This window comes from Pyrgilauda ruficollis, unplaced genomic scaffold, assembly GCF_017590135.1.
Source record: "Pyrgilauda ruficollis isolate IOZ18807 unplaced genomic scaffold, ASM1759013v1 scaffold9, whole genome shotgun sequence".
NCBI lineage: Eukaryota > Metazoa > Chordata > Aves > Passeriformes > Passeridae > Pyrgilauda > Pyrgilauda ruficollis.
The window spans coordinates 8239871-8261545 of record NW_024531043.1 but is presented as its reverse complement, the minus strand read 5'-3'; the positions used below and the strand labels follow the sequence as shown (position 1 = coordinate 8261545).

At 39.5% G+C, this 21675-nt stretch overlaps 1 protein-coding gene across 22 annotated transcripts in view; it reads left to right on the top strand.

Annotated features, from left to right (window-relative positions):
* Positions 1 to 21675, top strand: part of EP400 (E1A binding protein p400) — a 56582-nt gene that overhangs the window by 27959 nt on the left and 6948 nt on the right. For 12 of the 22 annotated variants that reach the window (XM_041488329.1, XM_041488326.1, XM_041488327.1 and 9 more), the window contains 33 exons: positions 211 to 347; positions 497 to 666; positions 1095 to 1269; positions 1661 to 1797; positions 2432 to 2618; positions 3548 to 3714; positions 4564 to 4718; positions 5222 to 5470; positions 6522 to 6686; positions 7490 to 7657; positions 8852 to 8943; positions 9634 to 9932; positions 10420 to 10622; positions 10721 to 10890; positions 11109 to 11305; positions 11799 to 11910; positions 12404 to 12547; positions 12850 to 13008; positions 13242 to 13325; positions 13889 to 14020; positions 14142 to 14186; positions 14294 to 14447; positions 14932 to 15170; positions 15667 to 15840; positions 16086 to 16133; positions 17135 to 17271; positions 17768 to 17824; positions 17954 to 18032; positions 18614 to 18814; positions 19817 to 19862; positions 19953 to 20062; positions 20628 to 20832; positions 21324 to 21487. In XM_041488329.1, coding sequence (XP_041344263.1) covers positions 211 to 347; positions 497 to 666; positions 1095 to 1269; positions 1661 to 1797; positions 2432 to 2618; positions 3548 to 3714; positions 4564 to 4718; positions 5222 to 5470; positions 6522 to 6686; positions 7490 to 7657; positions 8852 to 8943; positions 9634 to 9932; positions 10420 to 10622; positions 10721 to 10890; positions 11109 to 11305; positions 11799 to 11910; positions 12404 to 12547; positions 12850 to 13008; positions 13242 to 13325; positions 13889 to 14020; positions 14142 to 14186; positions 14294 to 14447; positions 14932 to 15170; positions 15667 to 15840; positions 16086 to 16133; positions 17135 to 17271; positions 17768 to 17824; positions 17954 to 18032; positions 18614 to 18814; positions 19817 to 19862; positions 19953 to 20062; positions 20628 to 20832; positions 21324 to 21487 — 4961 coding nt within the window. The remainder of the gene's footprint in view (positions 1 to 210; positions 348 to 496; positions 667 to 1094; positions 1270 to 1660; positions 1798 to 2431; positions 2619 to 3547; positions 3715 to 4563; positions 4719 to 5221; positions 5471 to 6521; positions 6687 to 7489; positions 7658 to 8851; positions 8944 to 9633; positions 9933 to 10419; positions 10623 to 10720; positions 10891 to 11108; positions 11306 to 11798; positions 11911 to 12403; positions 12548 to 12849; positions 13009 to 13241; positions 13326 to 13888; positions 14021 to 14141; positions 14187 to 14293; positions 14448 to 14931; positions 15171 to 15666; positions 15841 to 16085; positions 16134 to 17134; positions 17272 to 17767; positions 17825 to 17953; positions 18033 to 18613; positions 18815 to 19816; positions 19863 to 19952; positions 20063 to 20627; positions 20833 to 21323; positions 21488 to 21675) is intronic. The other 10 variants (XM_041488349.1, XM_041488341.1, XM_041488339.1 and 7 more) reach the window with 9 other exon arrangements.

The following is a 21675-nucleotide window of genomic DNA, read 5'->3' as shown; positions in this document are numbered from 1 at the left end:
TCTAAGTTCTTACTAGTACAGATAACCTTACAAATTGTTTAATGACCAGGAGTAGATTAGTAGTTAAAATGCCTCTGTTTGTTGTTATTGGATCTCACTTTTAATGATTAATTTAATGCAATGCACTTAAAAAACCAAGGGAGAATATAAGCCACATGCATTGTAAGGAGTCTCTTTCCAGTGTTTACTGCTGTGTTTCCCCTTCTGTAGGGAACTGGGGCCCTCACCTTGTTGTAGTCCGGAGCTGTAACATATTGAAGTGGGAGCTGGAATTGAAACGCTGGTGCCCGGGGTTGAAAATACTTCTCTACTTTGGGAGCCAAAGAGAACTTAGGGCAAAAAGACAGGTGCTGTATTTTGCAATTCTTACACTGTTGCCTATACATTTAGCCTGTATATATCTGTCTTGTTTATCTTTTCTAATGAAGAAGTAGCTGGTTGTAAGAGTTTGAGAGTTCTGCCTTTTCTGTCTCATCCTTTCTTTCCTTTTCCATAGGAATGGACAGAACCCAACAGCTTCAATGTGTGCATCACTTCCTACAAGCAGCTGTTCAAGGGCCACACAGCATTCATGAAAATGCGATGGAAATACTTAATAGTAGATGAGATGCAGCAAATAAAGAATATGACTGAGAAACACTGGGAGGCACTTTTCAATCTCCGCAGGTACAGAGCAGAGAATTGATTTCCTGCTGGCAGTGAGTTTTTCTCTTTTTATGTCACACAGTTCTCTTCTTAACAGAAAACTTGATTAAAAAAACCCCTCTTGACTTGGCCTGCTCAAATTCCTGAACAATGTGCACCTGTAGAAAGTGCTTTTATTTGAAACAATCAGGATTCAGAGAAATGCTTGAGATCTTTTTGTTCCCACTATCATATCACTGTAATTCTTCTTTGCTGATATTCTGTGCTCCCAAACAGATTCCCTTGTATGTTCTGATACTCTGCATTGAAGAAGCTATTTGGTGGTATATTCAAGATTGAAAAGATATTTGTCCTCGGTTTAATTTTATTATATCTACATAATTCTTCTATGTATCTGACAAACAAAGTGCATAGTAATCAGTCGATTAAAAACCTTCTTTTGTTCACAGCCAGCATCGTTTGCTTCTGATAGACACTCCTTTGCATAACACATTGATGGAGCTGTGGACCATGGTACATTTTTTGATTCCGGGAATTTCCAGACCTTACCTGGATTTTCCAGTAAAAGCACCTAATGAGGAGAACCAGGATTATTGCCATAAACTGGTCATCAGGTTGCACAGAGTATGTTGGAATTTTTTCTCATGCGTCCTACTACAAGAGTAATGCTGTTAAGGAGAGGGGGAATAAAAATATATGGTTCAGATCAGAATTTGTGTCTTTTCTTAACACTTCGTTCAGTTTAGACAGAAAATCTTGCTGAAAGCAGAGGGTTCTGCTACCAGAAGAATGTGGAGATTTCTTTAAAAAATAATACAAAGCTCAGATTTTGAAGCATGACATGCAGAAATTAAAGAGCAAATTAATGTCTACACAACTGTGTGCATAGCAGAATGATTATATATAGCATATGCAGTTTATCACATAAAATCTGTTAGGTGTGAATAAGTTTAGCTTCCTGTTGTAAAGTCTTTGAAGTGAGACTTTTTTTCCTCTCAATTCTGCAACGTTTCAGATGATTCAGCCGTTTATTTTGCGGAGATCAAAGAGGGATGTTGAGAAGCAGCTCACGAAGAAGTATGAGCACGTGCTCAAGTGTCGTCTGTCTAGTCGACAAAAAGCCATGTATGAGGATGTCATATTGCAGCCAGGGTAAGGGCTTGGAACAGTAAATATAAAATGCTGTCACTTTTAGTGCTTAAGCAAGGAAAGAAATGATTGTCATGGGGAGAAGTGTTTTAGTGCTTCTCTGAAATTTTGCGTTATGACCCGTGAATAAAATGTGATTGCATTATAGACTAGAGTTACAGCAGGTGATGTAATTTTATGCTATTTTATGCTGATGTGATAAATGTGCATTTACCTCTGGAACCTAAGAATCCAGTTATGATGGTCAGGTCTTCTGCTGTGTTGTTTTAACATTTGTCTCTAATGAGTGTCTTTTGTCTTCATTTTTTTAAAGCCCAGAGTTTTTCCTCACCACCCTCCTGCCAGTGGTAATTGATAGGTGCAGGGATGAGACAGAAACAAAGCAGGGAGAGGATGGGGAACTGGATAGATTGTATTTGATTGTAAGGCAGCACTGGTTCTTTAAGTTTTCTCTTTTCCAAATTTACTTTTGGTACAGTGCTGCTTAGAATACTGCAGAAGACCTTGGTGAAACCTAAACTTGTTCTAAGACTTTTGCATAACATACTGCATTGCTCATTCTCACCTTGCTGATTTAGGGACACCTCCATGGAAGATGCACATAAATCAATGTCTCTCTCTATAATTTATTTGGTAGAACCCAGGAAGCCCTCAAAAGTGGACACTTCATCAGTGTCCTGCATGTCCTGATGCAGCTGCAGCGGATCTGTAACCACCCTGATCTGATAAACCCCCGGCTTTCAAGCTCCTCTTACGTGTCAGAAACACTGGAATACAGAACAGCCTCTCTGGTGCTGCGAGCCCTGGAAAGGGATATTTGGAAGGTCAGTAGAAAAGTTAATGTTATTTTCCTCTCTCAGTGCCCTGGCAGAATTTCAGTACTTATTGTTGTTTTGTTATATGTGATAGGTCTGCCTGAAGTTTATAAATAGAAGGAATTCACTCTTCCATAGCTGTGGCTACCAAGTGTGTTCTTGCTGCATCTCTTTTTTTTTGTCACAGTGGTTTGAACTTTTCAAGTGGTTTGTAAACAGTAATTTTTCATGAACAAAGAGAAATTACCTTTGCTTTTATCTTGCTCATGTTTGCAGGAATTTTCCAACACTGAAGTCACTCTGGGTAGCGCTGTGCTTATTTATGGCATTCTGCAATTTTCCTTTTGCTTTTACTAGCTGAAGGAAAGCAAGACTTATTCTTTTCCACATAACAGTAAACATTCTGTTACAATGACTAAATTAGTACCCTTCTGTCAATCCATTTGAAGTACCACTATTTCTGTTATTGTTAAACAAGTGATCCCACTCCTTGACATGATAAAAAATATAAAAGAAGTATGAGTAATGGAGCAGCTGACATTTTTTATTTAATTTTATTTCCATCCTTCATATTTTTCTACTCCTAAGTTATAGTTTGGCATTTAAGCTTGATAGTTAACCTTCAAAGAGTTCTATTTAATTCTTTGGAAAGTATGGTATATGAAGAATTGTTAAATGTGTTTTGCTTTAATTTCCATAACTGGCTAATGATTTCAGTTCTTTTTCTTCTAATGCTTAAAATAGGACTGTCAGTTTAAGATCTATTTTCAAGGTTTCTAGACAGTTTTGTCTAATAATTAATAGTTTATTTCTTAAACTTGCACCATTTATTTCAAGTTAAAAAGTAAATATATGGAAATTTAATTCAGCTTTGAACGTAAAGAGAACTTAACCATTTGGGACATCACATAAAACAAACAATTTTCTGAAATCCCTAGGAATCAGACCTGTCTCTTTTTGATCTCATTGGAATGGAAGACAAAATGACTCATTATGAAGCACAAATGTTGCCAAAACAAAAGGTTACTAGAAAGCTGATTGAAGAAATCTACAGCTCCCCTCCACCACCAGCGAGGCCCAACCCAGTGAAGCTCAAACCAAGCAGGTGTGTAGACCTACACTCCTTCTGAGCCAGAATTACAGCAGCAAAAGGTGGTTCTGCTGCAATCCTCACTGAGTTCTCTCTGCATCTCTGCTAATGGGATTCACACAAAACCTCAGGCTTACCTTTGCATTTAATTTTTATCTTGCTTTCCTGTTTGCCTCTGAAAATAAGAATTCTGTTCTTTGAGGCATGCAATTCCATTTGAAATTTGTTGATGGATTTCCCACAGTCCTTACTTCAGCAGCAGATGAACTTTGTTCTTGGACCTTGTTTATGGCAAATTGAGTGTTGTTTTGAAGAATTAGCATGAGTATAATTCAAGACTAAGCAGGGCCTGCAGTGTCAGCTGTGCTCTCACTGTTCTGACAGAGATATATGAAGTTTTATAGCAGTACATTTTTTAAAGTATTTTTTTTTCTTCTAGTGAAGTAGTGTTCTCAAGGTAATGTGGAACTGTTTTTCTAATGCAAGAGAGCTGCCTGATGACCTGCAACATGTTGATGTCTCTCTGGAGATTATATGGGAGCCTTTTTTTTCAGATATCTTCAGATATATCTTTTCCCAGATATTGACCTAGCCTCTTTAAGATGTTTGCTGTAATTCTGAAGCATCCTGCGTTAAACTGGGTGTATGGAAATGAAAGTTTCTTTTCTTGGATTCAGCAAAATCACTTGCTACAATGTTCACTTAGGAACCTTGTGAAGTGACGAGTCTTGCCAGCTTCATCCATATTGCAGGGAGATTAGCATCTGACATGATCAGTTTATATGTTCCTGGGGTTACAGAGTTTACTTCTAAAGGCCAAACTATGATCTTCCTCTAGACTTTGACTGTTTCTGCTCTTGCCAGGTTGTTCCAGCCCGTTCAGTATGGTCAGAAGCCCGAGGGCAGGACTGTGGTCTTCCCAAGCACTCAAGTCCAGCGCACGGTGACCACGGCAACGGTGACTCAGCAGGGACAAGTTCGAGGCAGATCCCCCATAGCCACGGTGTCCTCAAATCAAGGTAAGGGAGTCAGTGCCACCCTGGTCACCTGCAACTCAGCCTAGACAGATACAAGTTAGTCTGTTTAATAGAACTCCTTTTCCCTCTAGCTTATTGGTCTAGAATACTAATGGCTTAAAAATACCAACAGACTAATTGCCAGTTAAATTTCCCGCTAGTTTCTCCAGTATGATCTGCCAGTATAATGCAAAACTAAGCTTTGTGTAACCTGTTAGCATATGGAGTAAATATGCCACAGTTGATATTTAAACTTCTGTCAAAGATGGGAATGTACAGTGCTTCTCTGTATTTATTTAGCCTTTAAACAATGCTTTCCAAATAGATAATATTGTAAAAATAGGATGGAGTAAGAGGTGTGGCTAGAAATCCCAGTGTGTAAGGACAAAGCCGTTCTTGTAGCCGTTTGATTATCCTGTTGGAAGGTTTCTTTTTAATGCAGGTTGTTTAAAAGAGCGGAGTTAAAACCTCTAACAGCTTGCACAAACAACCCTTATTGATTGCAGCTGCAGCAGCACAGTTTCAGACAACTCAGGCTTCCACCAGTGCTCCAAGACACCAGCCCGCAGCGACCTTCACCACAGCAACTAGCGCAGCCAACCCTGTGAAACCGCGGGGCCAGACCTCTGCGCCGGCCCCGCAGCCGGGCCAGCCCCAGCCACAGCCACAGCCACAGCCCCCCCCGCACACCATCCAACAGAGTGTGCTGCCTCAGAGGCTCGTACTGACCTCTCAGGCCCAGGCACGGTTGCCTAGTAAGTGGCCTCCCCTTTCAAGGTTTCTCCCACCTTTGTACTACAATGAGGTTAAGTTACTAGGCACCCTAAGATGTGTACAGAATCGTTGTTTTTTTTTCACTCTTCTGATTAGCCTTGCTCAGTACGTTGCTTATGACCAAGGAAAATCGAAAATTGGATAAGAAACAATAGAATTGCTGTGGACATACATTAGCGGTGTCAACTTAATCTCCTATTTCTGCATGTTTCTTCTGCTGGCAAGACTTCCTTCAGACCAAATGTTTTAGCTCTCTCCTAATTATTCCTTTCATGTTAAACACTAATCCATCTGCTAAAGGCCTCTCTGGCGGAGAGGAGCGTCGCCACTGTTAGGCAGAGAAAAGTGATGAGGCTTTGCTTTAAGGTTGTATGTGCACTGCCTATTAGCATGTGTAGAGAGTACTGAGCACTGATGTATTAATTTTATCTCTGGGGTAATGCACTGCCTTTACAAAAGCTGAATTTTCACACCAGTATTTTCTCAATATCCTAAAACTTAATGCTGAAATGCCTGTAACCTTCCTGCATTTAAATCACAAAAAGCTTGGTCCTTTCCACTTCAAAGCTTTTTGGTTTGTCTAAATGCAGATTGCTTAAAAGAAATCATGTTTCATCAGCAAATTTTGAATGTGTATTTTATGTGCCACACATAGGAATATTTTAATTTCTTCCTTAAACCTTCCTTCATGCTCTTGAAAAGGCAGTGAAAATCACTTTATTGTCTCCACTTGTTCTGTTACAAAGTGTCACATGAGTTTTCAGGTAGCTCTTAACTTTTTTGCTAATGAAAGTGGTAATTTCTAAAATGTTGATGTTCTTACCCTTTAAACAATCAGCTTCTTTCCAGTTTGTCCAACAAATATAGAAAGCAATACCTGCTTAACTTTTATATGACACTTTTGATGCACTAAGTATAATTATGCATGGAAGGCGCTTCAGCACCAGTTTACTAACCAAAATGTAGAATTGTGAATATCGAAAATCTCGCCTCCCACTTTGATTTTTTAATGCCTGTTTCCCTCCTTAACAGGTGGTGAGGTAGTAAAAATAGCCCAGCTGGCTTCTATAGCAGGAGCACAAGGCAGGATTGCTCAGCCAGAGACCCCAGTGACTCTGCAGTTCCAAGGGAACAAGTTCACCTTATCACACAGTCAACTCCGGCAGCTCACTGCAGGGCAGCCCCTGCAGCTACAAGGTACTTATTTCAAAAAAGACAATTTTCCATTATTCAGAATGCTCATGTTTTGATATGGGTACCTCGTTCCTTGTTGCTGGAGATTTTTCCATTCCCAGTACTTGTAATTGTCCTGCTCTTCCTATTTTCTGTGAGCCATGGTAGCTCTGGTTTGAAAAATAAATGCCTATCACAAGAAAGACATGGTTAGTTTCTTTTTCTGTATTGTATTTGAAAAATGTTGTTATTTCCTTTGTTTCCACACCCATTCAGTGCAGCTAAAGTAAGGTGAGGCATTATTTGATATAAACTCTCTGCTGAGCAGAAACAGAAAAAATTAGAACATTCTTGGTTTATTCTGAAATTGTGTAAATAATACTTCAAGTTTGGCATGCTTCTGAATTTTGGCCCAATTATTGCCCTTGTCTGAGTGCTCTACCTACACTAGATTTTGTTCTGAAATCTCCCTTGCTGGTGGTGTGTGTTACCAGATTTAAGAGAACTGGCATGTCTTGATTCTCTGTGGCCAACAAAATAAATAGAGCGAATGTTGAGTGAAGATTTTTTGTTTGATTGGATTTTGTCCAAATTCTGTATAAATACGTAGGTTAGAATGATATCCCATGACATGAAACTCCTCTTCAGCTATGAATACGTGGTTGTTTCCCTTTCCTTTTTTCATTCACCAGATTGGTATAATGAACGTGTCTGGTAAAATGAAACATAATTTGATGCAGTAATGATCAGCTTGTAACACTAATAGATTTTGCTAGAGAACATGAATTCTTTTCCACCCTAATGTGTGTTAAAATCCTTCACTGCAGGAAGTGTCCTTCAGATTGTGTCAGCCCCTGGGCAGCAGTACCTGAGGCCTCAGGGTCCCGTGGTCATGCAGACAGTTTCCCAAGCAGGAACTGTGCAGAACGCCCTGAACGCTTTAGGAAACCAGCACCAGGCAGGTGGCCCAGCTTCCACTGCAGTCACACAGCAAGGTGGGTTTTCCAGCCTGAAGAAATGTCTCTGTCTAAATATTCAATTGCTAAAATCACATTTGTATATAACTCCAAATTGTTGCAGATCATAATTCTGTAAGTTGAGCTCAGAAGTGGGTAAACTTTGAAGCAAATCTTTGCAGTTTGTATTTGGTGTGTGCTGGAGTTTTAAGAAAATTTTTAGTACAAACTTAGGAGAGCATGTAAATTAATTGTAGATTTTTTTTTAACCCATTTTGCCTTTGGTCAAATTTTTTTTTGGGAAAGTAAATTTGAAATACTTTGTTAATTTTTGCAAGGAAAAAGCAAGGGTGATAATTTTTTATACTGACAAAGAATGTCCAGTGATTGTCTCAATTTTTCCATATTGATTTTGCTTTTATCTAATTTCTTTCACTTTTCTAGCTGATCAAGCTACAGTTTTCCATTTCCCTCTGCAAATGTTGCTTAGGTAGTTGGTGCCTTGCTGTAAATGTGATCATTTGCTTAAAAACACAACCAAGATGTTGATAAAAAATAATGGAGAAATTAATGCATTTACAACAAAACAGCAGTTTATTAAATGAAGATAAATATAACACTAGGAGTTCATTCCCTGAAAATGGCCATCTGCTGTAATTTTCTTGGGATATAAAAAAACATTCCTTCAAAATGGTGTGATGCTCTTGCATGGTAGTTAACTGTCTGGGTAAACATCTGCTAACAGTTGAAATGGCAAAAATGCTACTGAGATTCCATCATATGTTTTCACCAATTTGTAGATACACTCAGTTGATGTGTTTTCTGAAAAATCTTAGATGATTTGCTCAAGATAAGTTAAAACAATATTTTCCTGTATTAGAACATTTTCTGTTTTCTATTGTGTTCATATTAACATTTTCTGAATGTCAGTGTGTATTGCACTATACATGACATTTTGAATAAAGTACAAATGGAGCACAGCACACTGCTTTGTACAAAGAAAAGTAAAATTCCATTGACCTATTTTGGATTTTTGTGAGAACACTTAATGTGAATATCTGTCAGTGATTTGATGTATAACAAATTACAAATTTGCAATACTCTATGGACATTTAGACTAAAAATTTGTCTGCAGCAATGATGTGTTACAGCTATGAAATGTCTACTTATTGAAAATTATAAAGAGATCAATTTTCAGATGAATAAATATATAAACACAAGGTTTATCCTCAGTTTGTATTCCAGGCAGAGCTACAGTTACTAACTTGCCATCTGGTGACATGGGAGCAGTGTTAAAACCAGCACCTTTGCATGGACAGTCACAGGTACTCAATTTTTATTTTCTTGTGGAAAGACCACTTTTCAGAATCAGTAGTAAGTCTGTGTAGTAGTTGAAAGCTATAATTTGCAAAGCTGGAATTAATTAGGGACTTTGATGATTGTAGAGTAGGTAAATATCCCAACTTCTGTCCGTGTTTTAGGTTGACAGATCTGATGCATTTGTAATCCATAGATAAAATAATCTGGTGTATAAAGGCAGCTGACAGCTTTCCTCTGCTGTGATAGACAGGTTCTTTTAACTGTAATATATTTTAATTATATAGTAATGCATAAATAAAGAAATCATGTGGGTTTTTTGTGTTTTGAACACAATAGCAATTGGGCAATTTTTTATAGATTTCTAATCTTAACAAGTTTTTAGATAAGATACTCAAGCAATTTACAAAGTGTAGGGAAACATCCAAGAATATATCAAAAAGCTATTAAAATGTACCTTTAGAAAGTAAGAAGATACTAAACTAAAGTAGAATTGACTCTTTATATGAACTGAATTCAGCTGTAGTCTTCAGATTTTATCTGAAATATATACGTTTAATAATTGCTCTAAGTCTAGTTCCACTCTAGGATCTATACTCTAATCCTGATAGTTTCATTCTAAAGAACCTCAAATCCCTCCTTTATTATTACCGTGATGAGCAGCAAATGTGGTTTTCATTCACCTTCTCTTGGCAAAGGAGACGTTTGAGGAGAAGAACCGGCTCTTGAAGGAGCGCCTGGACAGGATCTTCTGCGGCAACGAGCGCCGCTGCTCGCGGGCACCGGTGTACGGCCGGGACGTGCTGAGCCTTTGCTCCCTGGCTGGGGACACAAAGGCCTCCCAGCTGCCTTCCAGTGAGGGCAACAGCTGGAGGTGGGCTGGCTTTGTCAACTGCTGCCTTTCCACAAGTGCCTGCGGAGGCCCAAGTAACCCCTTGAGGGAAATGATCCTGGGCTTGGTTCAGCAACAGGAGTCTCTGAAGGATCTTGTTAACAGGTAATGTGTGACTCTGCCCTAACAAGCCTTTACACATCTAGTTGTTTTTAAAACACTTCTCAACAAGGCTTAAAACCTTATTTCTGTTGATGAGCTTATTTGGTTTAGATTGGTTTAATTAGCAGTAAATGATGTACAGCATGGAAGTAAAAATAAGTCACTTCCTTTTTCCTTTGGATCTTTATAAATCAATGTTTTCAGTGCCTCTTTCCTAATTTCAAGCCCAAGTTCATCTGACCATATTTAGCCTTACATTCTTATGCTTTTGGATTTACTTGAATAGCTACCACTCGGACTAACTAACCTAGTTAGTCACCCAGAAATACCACTAACTAAGAAGAGTTAAGACCCAGAGTTAGAGTTAAGAGGTGCAGGCAGAAGCTGGTTTAACTAAGACTGACTTTCCTTGCTGTGCCTATGATTATTGATGATCATTTTGTGTGTAGCTTTTTAAATCGCTGTTGCCTTGTTTTAATGCTTTTCACAGGGCTCTCTTCGTGTTGCCAGCTGCAGTTGCTGCTCCCCCATGTTTCTATGTAGCAAATCCTCCCCCTTCATACAGTCACAGACTGAAACTCCTTAAGCACAGCCTGAGGCAGAAGGCAGCTCCACACTTGCATCAGTTGCAACGGTTGACAACTCCTCACTTGCTGCAGTTCCCTGACCTCCGGCTGGTGCAGTATGACTCAGGTAAAGGACATTTGCTGACAAGATTTCAGTAATTTCCTCTGTCACATGGATGGAATTTCTATATAAAACCATTATTGGTTTTTCTGTTTGAATTATAGGAAAATTAGAAGCTCTTGCTGTCTTGCTTCAGAAGTTGAAATCTGAAGGGCGCCGTGTGCTGATTTTGTCACAGATGATTCTGATGCTGGACATACTGGAGTTGTTCCTGAATTTCCATTTCCTCACCTTTGTGAGGATTGATGAATATGCCAACCAGGAACAACGGCAGGTAAGTGTGCCCTACCAGCTACCCACTGGTACAGCAATATGTGCTGCCCAGGCTTTTATATACTACAGCAGAGAAAGAAAATTTGCCTCGTTTTGTATTCAGTTTGAAACACCTGACATGTTTTTATCCCTTTTTTTATTAGGCTATAGTGAATTTGGTTTGGTATTTTGTTTTGGTGTGCATTTTATTTAGTCCTTGCTTTTATTCTGTTTATGTAGGAGCTGATGAAAATTTTCAACAGAGACAAGCGCATTTTCTGTGCCATCCTCTCCTCTCACAGCCGTTCCACAGGAGTCAATCTTGTCGAGGCAGACACTGTTGTGTTCTATGACAATGATCTGAACCCAGTGATGGATGCAAAAGCTCAGGAATGGTGTGACAGAATTGGGAGATGTAAAGATATCCATATATACAGGTGATGGTGACAGTCAACATCTGCTCTTTAACATGTTTTGATGTGAGGTTAGTTCAGACAATGCTGCCCTGGATGATCTGGAATAAAGTGGAAACAGTGCTGAGAATCACTTACCTTCAATAAAAAAGATGCCAGGGTATCCTGTGAAAAAGTGGGGGGAGGGGGGGTTTAACACTAAATGTAGTAAATGAATAATACCTGCCTGGGTATTGTCTGTTAGTCTGCATGGAAATTTTTAGGGGTCCCTTTTCATTGTTGATTTCAGGGTTTGTTTGTTTTTTTTAATGACATAGATTATTAGAAGACAGCTCTAAAGTAAAGGTGGTAGTGTGTTTTTTTTCTGAGCCTGCACCATTACTAAAAAAACTCCCACATACTACCACAATTTAAACATTTAGTGGTATTCTCTAAGGACAGTTTGTTTTTTTCTTTCTGAAAGCTGGTTTGGAAATGACATACCAGATTTCTATGTTTTTTTCTTTTTTTTTTTTAGGCTTGTCAGTGGTAATTCTGTAGAAGAGAAACTTTTAAAAAATGGCACAAAGGACTTGATCAGAGAAGTAGCTGCTCAGGGAAATGACTATTCAATGGCCTTTTTAACACAGGTAAGTTAATATTCAGAATGCATTGAAACACCCATGTTGCAGTGTTTAATAAATTCAAGCATCTGTGTTGGAGTGTTTAATAGCAGTTTAGTAGAAATCTGTCTGGGCTAGAATTAATAAGGAAGCATATTGGATTTCATGATTGCTTGAACTCTCAGTGTTGGGGCCACATTCTTTCAAATATCGTCCATCTGTTTTGCTCTGTTATTTGCATAGTGATGCACAGACATTACCCATGACTTAATATATTGTGGTTTCTTCACCCTGCTGCAAAATTTTGCAGAGCTTGTAAGGGTGAAGGTCTCAACAGCTTTAAAAATGTGAAATAAGTTTGGATATTTAGATAGGCTCTGAATTGTTGCTCTGAAGATGCAAGAGACAGTGACTGTACTGGTGAAGCCAGGCTATCCTGGCTGGCACTCCTGATATAGAAAAAAAATAGTGTGCTCCCAAAAACTGAATGTATTTCTCTTTTTTCTTTCTATTTACCAAGCAAACAATTCAAGAATTGTTTGAGGTTCATTCTCCTATGGAGGATTCTGGATTTAGAGTGAAAGCAGAAGAATTTGTAGTACTTTCTCAAGAGCCGTCTCCAGCAGAAAATATTTCACCTAAAGTTGCAAGACCATTTATAGAGGTAATGATTAACACACACATTAAAAATGCAGCTGTGCAACATTAGTATTAAGCAACTGACTAATCCCATTTTATTTGGGTAAATTCTGTCAGTCTCTTTTTCTTGTAGTTTTATGCTCTTTTGTCATTTGTGACAAAACTTCCAAAAGCCCAAAGCTGAGTTTTATAATTTCTGGGACTGTTTCTCTTGCTGCAGCAGAGACTTACTCCAGAAATTTGTGTTGCATTTCAGTGAGCTCCTTATGGAGTTCCTTTCCATTGTTTTGAAGTCTTAATTATTTTTAAAATATATCTCTCTGAAAGGCCCTCAACAGCATTGAACGAGAGGATGAGGAATCAAATGATCACATACAAGAAATAGGATCTGAGTCAAGCATTGAACCTTTAATCTCAGAGCTGTGTGAGACAAAATACAATGAAGAGCCCTCGCAGCTGCAGGAGTTAGTTGCTGTTGTGGATCAGGTACCGTGACTTCCCTTGAATAGCTGGCTGAAAAGTAATGTTTAGTTCAAATGTTTCAATTTCTTTGCCGTCTGACCTTAAAGCAACTTTGTTGTTTCTCCCATTAAATGGAAGGGAGATCTCCCGCTAATTTAAAATGTTATGAAGAGTTTGAAGGAGGGCTTTGATACTTCATGTAATGTTTCTTTTATTATCCTCAAAGTAACATTTTTTCCCTTTGACACTTCCCTCAGCTGACTCCAATTGAGAAGTATGCTTTGAATTATCTGGAGCTCTTCCACGGTTCAGTTGATGACAATGAGCCACGGTTGAGTGAGGTAAAACAAATCTTTCTTTGCCATGTTATTCTGTCACAGAACAACATTTATTATATTTTCAATATGAAATGGAAGTTTCTCCAATGGTGTGGAATATATTGTTGGCACTTCTGTGATCTTTTCTTGCTATACATTATGAGCAGCACTATGTCTTACAGAGAGCTCATTATTTTGGGATTCTGTGGTTTAAGCAGGTGTCAGTTCTTAATTTCTTTTTTATAAAATGGGAATTGCTTTCAGCCCGGCTCAGCAAATATTTGTTGTACTCCATTGACAGCAGGGGAAAAAATTTCATTAATTTTAGTGAGCCTCTGTTCTGGTTGTCTTCATTGTTTAACTGAAGTTCTTTGATTGCTTTATACTGATGATCTTAAAACCCTCCACAAAGACTAATAAATATCTTCTAAATGGTTGTGAAAGTATCTGTTAAGAAATTGCTATAAGATTTCTGTGTCTGAAAATGTCAAAGTTCAAGGCATTTATCCATAAAATTACTAATTGATGACTTCTAATCCAGTGTCTGTTACTGTATAAAGTTTCTAAGCAGTCTGACTTTAATCTAGATGGAACTGAAAACTGCAAAGAAAGCCTGGGAAGTCCAGCATATGAAGGAGTTAAAGGAAAGAGAGCAAAAAATGCTTTGGGAGGATGAAGAGGAGCTTCTAACCTACACTCGGGAGGATGCATACAACAAAGTAATTGCTGATTAGTCTTGTTTTTTCTAAATAGTTATTTCTTAACAGTTAGTCTGAGAATACCTTTACCCTTCAGGTTTCAGTTGGATCATTTGAATTATGTTCTCTTTTTGCTGTGTAGGAATATGTCTATGAAGGTCCAGATGGACAAACTGAAATTATGCCAGTAAGTAAAAGTAACACCAGGCAGCCTAAATGGGCTTTTTATTTTATGAAACATAAAGATCAGTAGAGAGTTAACATTGCAGTAATTACAAATTTTATTCTGTGCAGCTCTGGACTCCTCCTACTCCACCTCAGGATGATAATGATATCTACATAGATTCTGTTATGTGCCTGATGTATGATACCACCCCTATTCCAGAGTCAAAATTGCCTCCAGTGTATGTCAGGAAGGAGCGTAAACGACACAAAACAGATCCCTCTGGTGAGTGTGTGCTCAAAACTGTTCTGGGATTTATTGCTGAAAGTGTAAAAAACCAGTGGGGTTTTCATGCCTCCTATATATTCAGAATGCATTGAAACACCCATGTTGCAGTGCTTAACAAATTCAAGCATCTGTGTTGGAGTCTGGTCCAGTAAAGATGAAATTTGCATGTTTGAAGGGATGGAAATTCTTGTCCCACCATGGCCTTGAAGTAGTGGAATGACTGGAAGCCCAGTTCTTATGGTGTGTCTTCTCTTTAGACATAAGAGGTTCTTGAAAGGACAGTTTTAGAGAGCAGACATTTTACTTTGTCAGCTAGAACAGAACTCATCATACTTTATCACAGGCTCTGTTTAGTTCCTGCTGTGCTTTTCAGAGGCAGTGGGGAATACTCTGTACATGTATGAGCATTTTGCAGCTGTAGGCAGAGGAACCAAAGAATGACAGTATCTGCCAACAATGTGTTTATGTTTTGTCTTAGCAGCAGGTAGAAAGAAGAAGCAACGTCATGGGGAGACAGTTATCCCACCTCGTTCACTCTTCGATCGAGCAACTCCAGGAATGTTGAAAATGCGCCGGGAGGGCAAAGAGCAAAAGAAGAACATCTTGTTGAAACAACAGACACAGTTTGCAAAGCCTTTGCCAACTCTTGTCAAACCAGCTACTGAGGCTGGGCAGGATAATCCAGAGTGGTTGATCAGTGAAGACTGGGCACTTCTGCAGGTCAGATGACACCTGCAGCTTCTGCTGTCATTATGTTTTTATTCCTGCACTTTATCTCTTCAAGGTTATTTCTAATTCTTAGTGGCAATTTGCTGTCATAACTTGGAACAGCTTGCCTGTCATTTGTGCTTCTCTAAGGAGAAATTAAAGGCTAAAGTACAAAATGTATGATTAAGCCCACTTACTATTATTCAGATTAGTTGTGCTGGCTGGACACTGGATAATGCAGCTAAGGTTCTTCCCACATTTATGGGGAGAGCAGCATTTAAATAACAGCTCTCTGTCCCTCTCATACCAATCTCCAACTGTTTCCCTGCACATCAGTCAGCATTAAGGCACCTTATGCCTGTTTATTCTCTGTGACTGTAGCTGATCACAGAGCCTTAGCCCTGAGCTGTCCCACTGTGGTAACGGTGTGTGCGCACTCGCAGGCGAGGGAAGGTTTGGAAGATGGCAATGATGTCTCCTGATGCATTTGTACCTTTCTGTGTTGCAGGCAGTGAAGCAGCTGCTGGAGCTTCCTTTAAACCTTGCTGTTGTGTCGCCAGCACACACTCCCAACTGGGACCTGGTCAGTGATGTTGTTAACTCCTGCAGCAGAGTCTATCGCTCGCCCAAGCAGTGCCGCAACCGATACGAGAATGTCATAATCCCAAGGGAGGAAGGAAAGGTGAGCTCACCTGGAATGATGCGTCTTTTTTTTACCTTCAGTTGTAGAGTTTTTTTTCCCTTAACTCCATAAACACTTGTTTTTTGTTAAACGTTTCAACAGTGTAAATAAATAACTTTTAAAAGATCTTTTTAAATTATTCTCATCAGGATTTCCACTTATTTTATGTGATTTCTTTGAAAAGAAAAAGCACCTGAACAAAATCTTCCACAAAAGATCATCTAACTTTCCTTCTTATTTTACAGCTAATGTACGAAGCTAATCCTAAAAAGAAGACAAAAAGTATTTATAAGGTGTGCATTGGTATTCTTTCAAAATCAAATCTAGACACTGTGGTATTTAGCAGCAATGGAGGTGGGCAGATAATTCATATGAGATCCATGTTGAGTGTTACTTGAGTTCTGAAACATCAATTAAAATTCCAAATTTATTTTTCCTTTCTTTGTTGATACAGTGGATTGACACCAGACTTCAGCTTTTGGATTTGATAGATAAATTTTAGACCATGCAAGAAGTTTGTGATTTCACTTAAACTGTAGTTGGCATTTTTCCACCATGTATCTTATCTTGATGGTATTTAAGATCTGTAAGAATGAACTTCATGCTAGAGTCTAAGTGGATTACAAATACATAGTGAATTTGATGCCTGAAACACGTTTTAGTAAATGAGGATGATAGGACGCTACAGAAACAAAACCAAATTCCATGACTGTGAACACCTTCTTCCAAACCACACAGCAATTTAGTGACAGAGTTGGGTGGAGAATCCAGAACTTCTGGCTGTAGTCCCATTCTCTGACTGCTAAGGAGGTTTGTCCCTGACTGGCAGTTTCTGCTTAGGAGAAGCCAAATGTTAGACTGGCATGGTGTGTGGATGTTAACCTAGCTTTGTTGGGAGAGCAGTGCAGTGATGGTTTTGTTTTATTACCTTACGTGTGCGCTATGCATAACTATAACTAATGGGCTCTTGGTTTGGGTAATGAATTAAACTTGCAAAATCTAAACTAAAGCAAAGATTCTTTCTCAAATTAGAGTTTGCCATTTTGTATGTCCCCAAGTGCTGATGCCAGTGTGACCGTGAGAACTGCTCCTTATTTTGCTCTTTCTTTATATATTTCCCATAGAGTTTTGTGTGACAGTAAGTTATCAGTGACACGAGGCAGGAACCAGTCTGTGATAGATATGTTGGAGAGTGTTTTTAAATAATCTACGAGCGCGCCTTGTGTTTAAACATAGACAAAATGCCCTGTTGGGTGAGTTTGCAATTGAAAGTTGGTTTGTTTTCTTTTTTTAGACTAAAAACAGTCGCCCACTTCGTACCAATCAGATCTATGCTCAAGATGAGGGTGCAACCCACACACAGCTTTATACTAATCATTTTGAGATGATGAAAATGATTGCAGGGAAAAGAAGTCCACCAATCAAACCTCTGTAAGTTTACCTGGGATCATTTGATTTCCTGTAACCACAGATCTCCTGGAAACTGTGTTTTGAATGGCTCTCAAAACTCAGAGTTATTCTGCACTCTGTTTCTCTGTTGTTGATCTCTGTGTTCTCTGTTATTGGAAACACCTCCATATTTCATGTGTTTGGGTCTCACTGCAGGAATTTGCTCTTTGTCATTAAGAGCAGAGCTGCATTCAGTTGGGGTTTTTAAAATCTACTTTATATTTGTCCATTTGTCTGAATTGTAGACAATTTGCTGTCTATGCTGTTTAGTAGTACATTCTTTCCTATGTATCTTCCTGCAGTTTTTCTTTATTTATTTAGTATTTACTCTGAGTCTTTCTTAAATGTCTGTCTGTATTCAGGCTCCAGTACTGGCTGGAATATCTTGGAAACTTCACCAAATGCTTAAAATATGTGAAGTGAAATATTGTTTTTAAGGTTTTTCTGTCTCCAGTAATACAGTTTTTCTCAATTTCAGACTTGGCATGAATCCTTTCCAGAAGAATCCAAAGCATGCATCGGTGCTTGCAGAAAGGTGAGCACTCCCTGTCCTGAAGGAGTTATAAATTGTATGAAAGTGCTCTTTTATATTTTATTTTTTTTTTTTTTTTTAGGTTTCAGTTATTTCTAAATATTGTGTGTTTTGTCTTATTATTGTTTATAGTGGAATCAACTATGATAAGCCCCTCCCTCCAATTCAAGTTGCGTCCCTCCGAGCAGAACGCATTGCCAAAGAGAAAAAGGTACGGTCCCATCTCTGCTGCACAAATGACTGTGGTAATTAAAAAATCAGGCAACAGATGAGGTACGAGCAAAGCTTCCTCCTGGGAGAAGTTTGGCAGTACAGTGGGTGTTATGAGCAGCTGCACGTTGTTTATGTACAGGGGTTTAGATAACCAAGGCCCAAAGGGGGCCTTTCCTTGTGCCTCTTGTCACTCTCAGACCCCTTAAACAATGAGGAGCATATTTTTGCAAAAGATGCTAAAACGTTTAAAAATGTTGTTTAATTTTTGACTATTCTGTACCCTCCTTTCTTATATTATTCAGAAAGAACTACTTGTCCTTGCTTGTGAATGATAAGTTTCTTGTTGTGCTATGCTTTAAGCCATAAAACCATGAGTACATCTTGTAGTTTAAAATGAGTCAGGCTCTGTAACTTGGACTTGAAAAGTGAGGCCAGCTTTGTGGACTGTCTCTGGTTAGAACTAAAGAGGTTCTGTGGATAGAAATAAAGAGGTTTTGTCTTGTTGTTTTGTTTTGTTTAAAAAAAACCACATCTTGCTTGTTCTATGCTTGAAGACTGAAGGTGCCCCTTGCCTTGCAGGCGCTGGCAGAGCAGCAGAGGGCCCAGCAGCAGACGGGCCCCCAGCCCCAGCAGCCCCAGGCGGGCCAGCAGCCCCCCCAGCAGCCCCCCGTGCAGCAGGCCCAGGCCCAGCCACAGGCACAGGCACAAGCACAGGTAGTTCAGCAGCCACAGGCAGTGGTGCAGACTGCAGTCACTACTGTGGCCAACACAGCAGTATTGGTAAGAAAGGGAGAGCTCGGTGCCTCTGATGTAGTAACTTCAGTTCTTCTGTGTGTGCTGTATTTGTGTCGTGTTTTCTCTGGAAAGAATTTTAGGTCAGTATAGTGGGATCAAAGATATTTTTTTCTTGTTTGCTTTCCCTGGTTATGCTGGGTATCTTCTGGTACCCTGATTTATTAAGACTATTTGTACCATTGTAGCAACAGATCTTGGCATTCTCAAGTGGAAAAACACCATGCAAAGATGGTTTTTCTTTTTTCACTTTAGACTTTCATTTAGTGAAGTCTGAGTGAATAGATATACATGGTCAACAAGAAGTATTTGTACAGAGAACTGCAAAATACAGAGAATAAAGGAGAATGTAGCTGTAAGAATAACTCAGTTAAAGAGCTTAGAAGCCAAAGATTCATTAACCTTTGCAAGGCAAGTGAAATGATGCATCCTACAGGAAACAACATGGAGCTTTTACTGCGAATTTGTGCAAAGTTTTCATGTCTTCCCTAAATCTAGAGTCTGAATGAGTCTGATGACTGGTCTGTGGCTTTTGCATTTAGAGCCAATCCAGTTTGCATAGTAATGTGTGCAGGCAGTGGTGGATTTATTTTGCTTGCTGCAGAGCAGGAGTACCACAGCTTTTGCAGAAAGACTCAGAGGATGTGTTCTGGCCCACAAGCATTGCTGTGTATGTAGTGCTCAGTGATGTTCCTGTGTGGGTGGTTGTCCAAGGAACTGCTCCCTTCCTCTGCTAACAGGGATGTCCAGTGACCAGGGTTTACCACACACTTGGCTGGTCTACAGTTGCTCATTAGTAAGGCAGAATCCTGATTTATGTATGCATTGGTTGCTGTGATCTGTAGAGTCAATGAACAACTGCAGAAATCTTTGTGTGTTCCATTGAATTTTTGTTATTTTGTCACTTCTGGAATACAGCACTGTGTTAAGCAATGCTCAGTTTTCTTTTATTGTTTTTCTGAACTGTTACCTTAATTGTCTTCTAATTAGGCAGGCACCATCAAGACAGCAGTGACGGGGACGAGCATCCAGACTGGTAAGGAGACTTTGTAATTGGGCATAGGAGGTGATGGGACGTTGGGATTTTCACTTTCAGAATCTCACATTAATCCTGGCTTGCTTTCAGCTACAGTGAGTGGAAATGTAATTGTAAACACTGTTGCTGGGGTCCCTGCTGCCACCTTCCAGCCCATCAATAAACGTCTGGCCTCCCCTGTTATACCTGGGACGCTGACTGTGAGTAGATCCTGTCATTAGTTGTGTCCCTGCATTTTTATTAGCATAGCTTTAGCTTTCCATGTTGTCAGAAGTTCTGTTTCTTGCAAATGCAAGTGCATCTTGGGGTTCTTTATCAAGCCTCTCTCTCTTACCAAAACATCAGAACACACTGGAATGATTTATCAGAAAAAAATGTATAATACTGTTAAAAATAGTTTATGGGGAAGTGCTGCTATGTCATTAACATTTTCAGCCTGTAACTGTTTTGTGCTTTATTAATTATGATCTTTATTGTTATGTTAATGGTTTAAGACTATGGAAGATAAAGCAAAATATTGAAAGGTACTAAAATCAAATGTCTGTAATGGGGTGAAGAATTTGATGATCAGACTGATGGAAAAAGATTTAACCACATGCTGATTTTAAGATTCATCTAAACAGATGTGTTAGACAGATTTGGGGCTTTTGTCCTTTTGCATTTTTCATGCTTGTTTTTAAAATTGCCTAGAAGGGAATTAATAAAATTCCAGCAGGGAAGTGCGAGGCGTGGGAAGGGAGCAGTGATGGCTGTGTTCCCTTGCAGACCTCGGGAGGCACGGCCACTGCCCAGGTGGTTCACAGCCAGCCCCGAGCGGCCGCGGCGCCGGCGGCGTCCACCGAGCTGGTGACCATCGCCTCCACGCAGGGCGTGCGCGCCGTGACTTCGGTGACGGCTTCCGCCGTGGTCACCACCAACCTCACGCCTGTGCAGACCCAGACAAGGTCTTTGGTGACCCAGGTCACACCAGGTAATGATCCTGCCTTCAGGGACTTTTTCCAGTAGTGCACAAAGGGCCCCGGAATTCCTGTTGATGCACCACCACAGCCCCACGATGTTGGAAGTCTAGGGTGCAATTAAACAGGGCTATGATTTTTAACTTGCTTTGTTGTTGGTGCTCAGATGACATTTATCTCCAGTATTTCTGGATAAAGTATGGCAATAGAGAGCTTGGCCCCTAAGCATTGCAATTTAAAAATAATATTAACAATCTAACAGTAAAATATTAGAATTTACTGTCTTGACTAAAAAGCATTGTGAAGAAAGGCTCTTGTATTTTATGATCTACTCTGCTTTTACATCATGCTCATGATAATGTGTTCTTACATGAAGTAAATCCACAAAGTGTACTGGAGCAGAAAAATAAGCATTTAACAGCTCCACTTCTCAGGTGAAATTCATGAGTTAAATTGAATGTTGAAAAGTGTTTGTCATAACATTTTGTTTTTTCTTTATTCACAGCTACACCAACAGTCCAGCTGTCGGGCAAAACCATCACCCCTGCACACTTCCAGCTTCTGAGGCAACAACAGCAGCAGGCTGCTCAGGTGCAGGTCCCACAGATCCAGGCTCAGGCACAAGCCCAGTCTCCAGCTCAAATAAAAACTGTAGGGAAATTGTCACAGGTGAGGAACTGCTCATGAAATAATGTAGCACATTGCTCTCATTGCTGTAAGCTTCCTTAGCAGTGTGTGTTGTGTCCTGTTTTCTTGGGCTACAGTGAGATGTATTTCCCTCTTCAATTTCATCCTACTAAAATTTCATGCAGGCAGTGAGTCTGACAGCACTTTAAATAGCAGAGTAGGGTAGGATG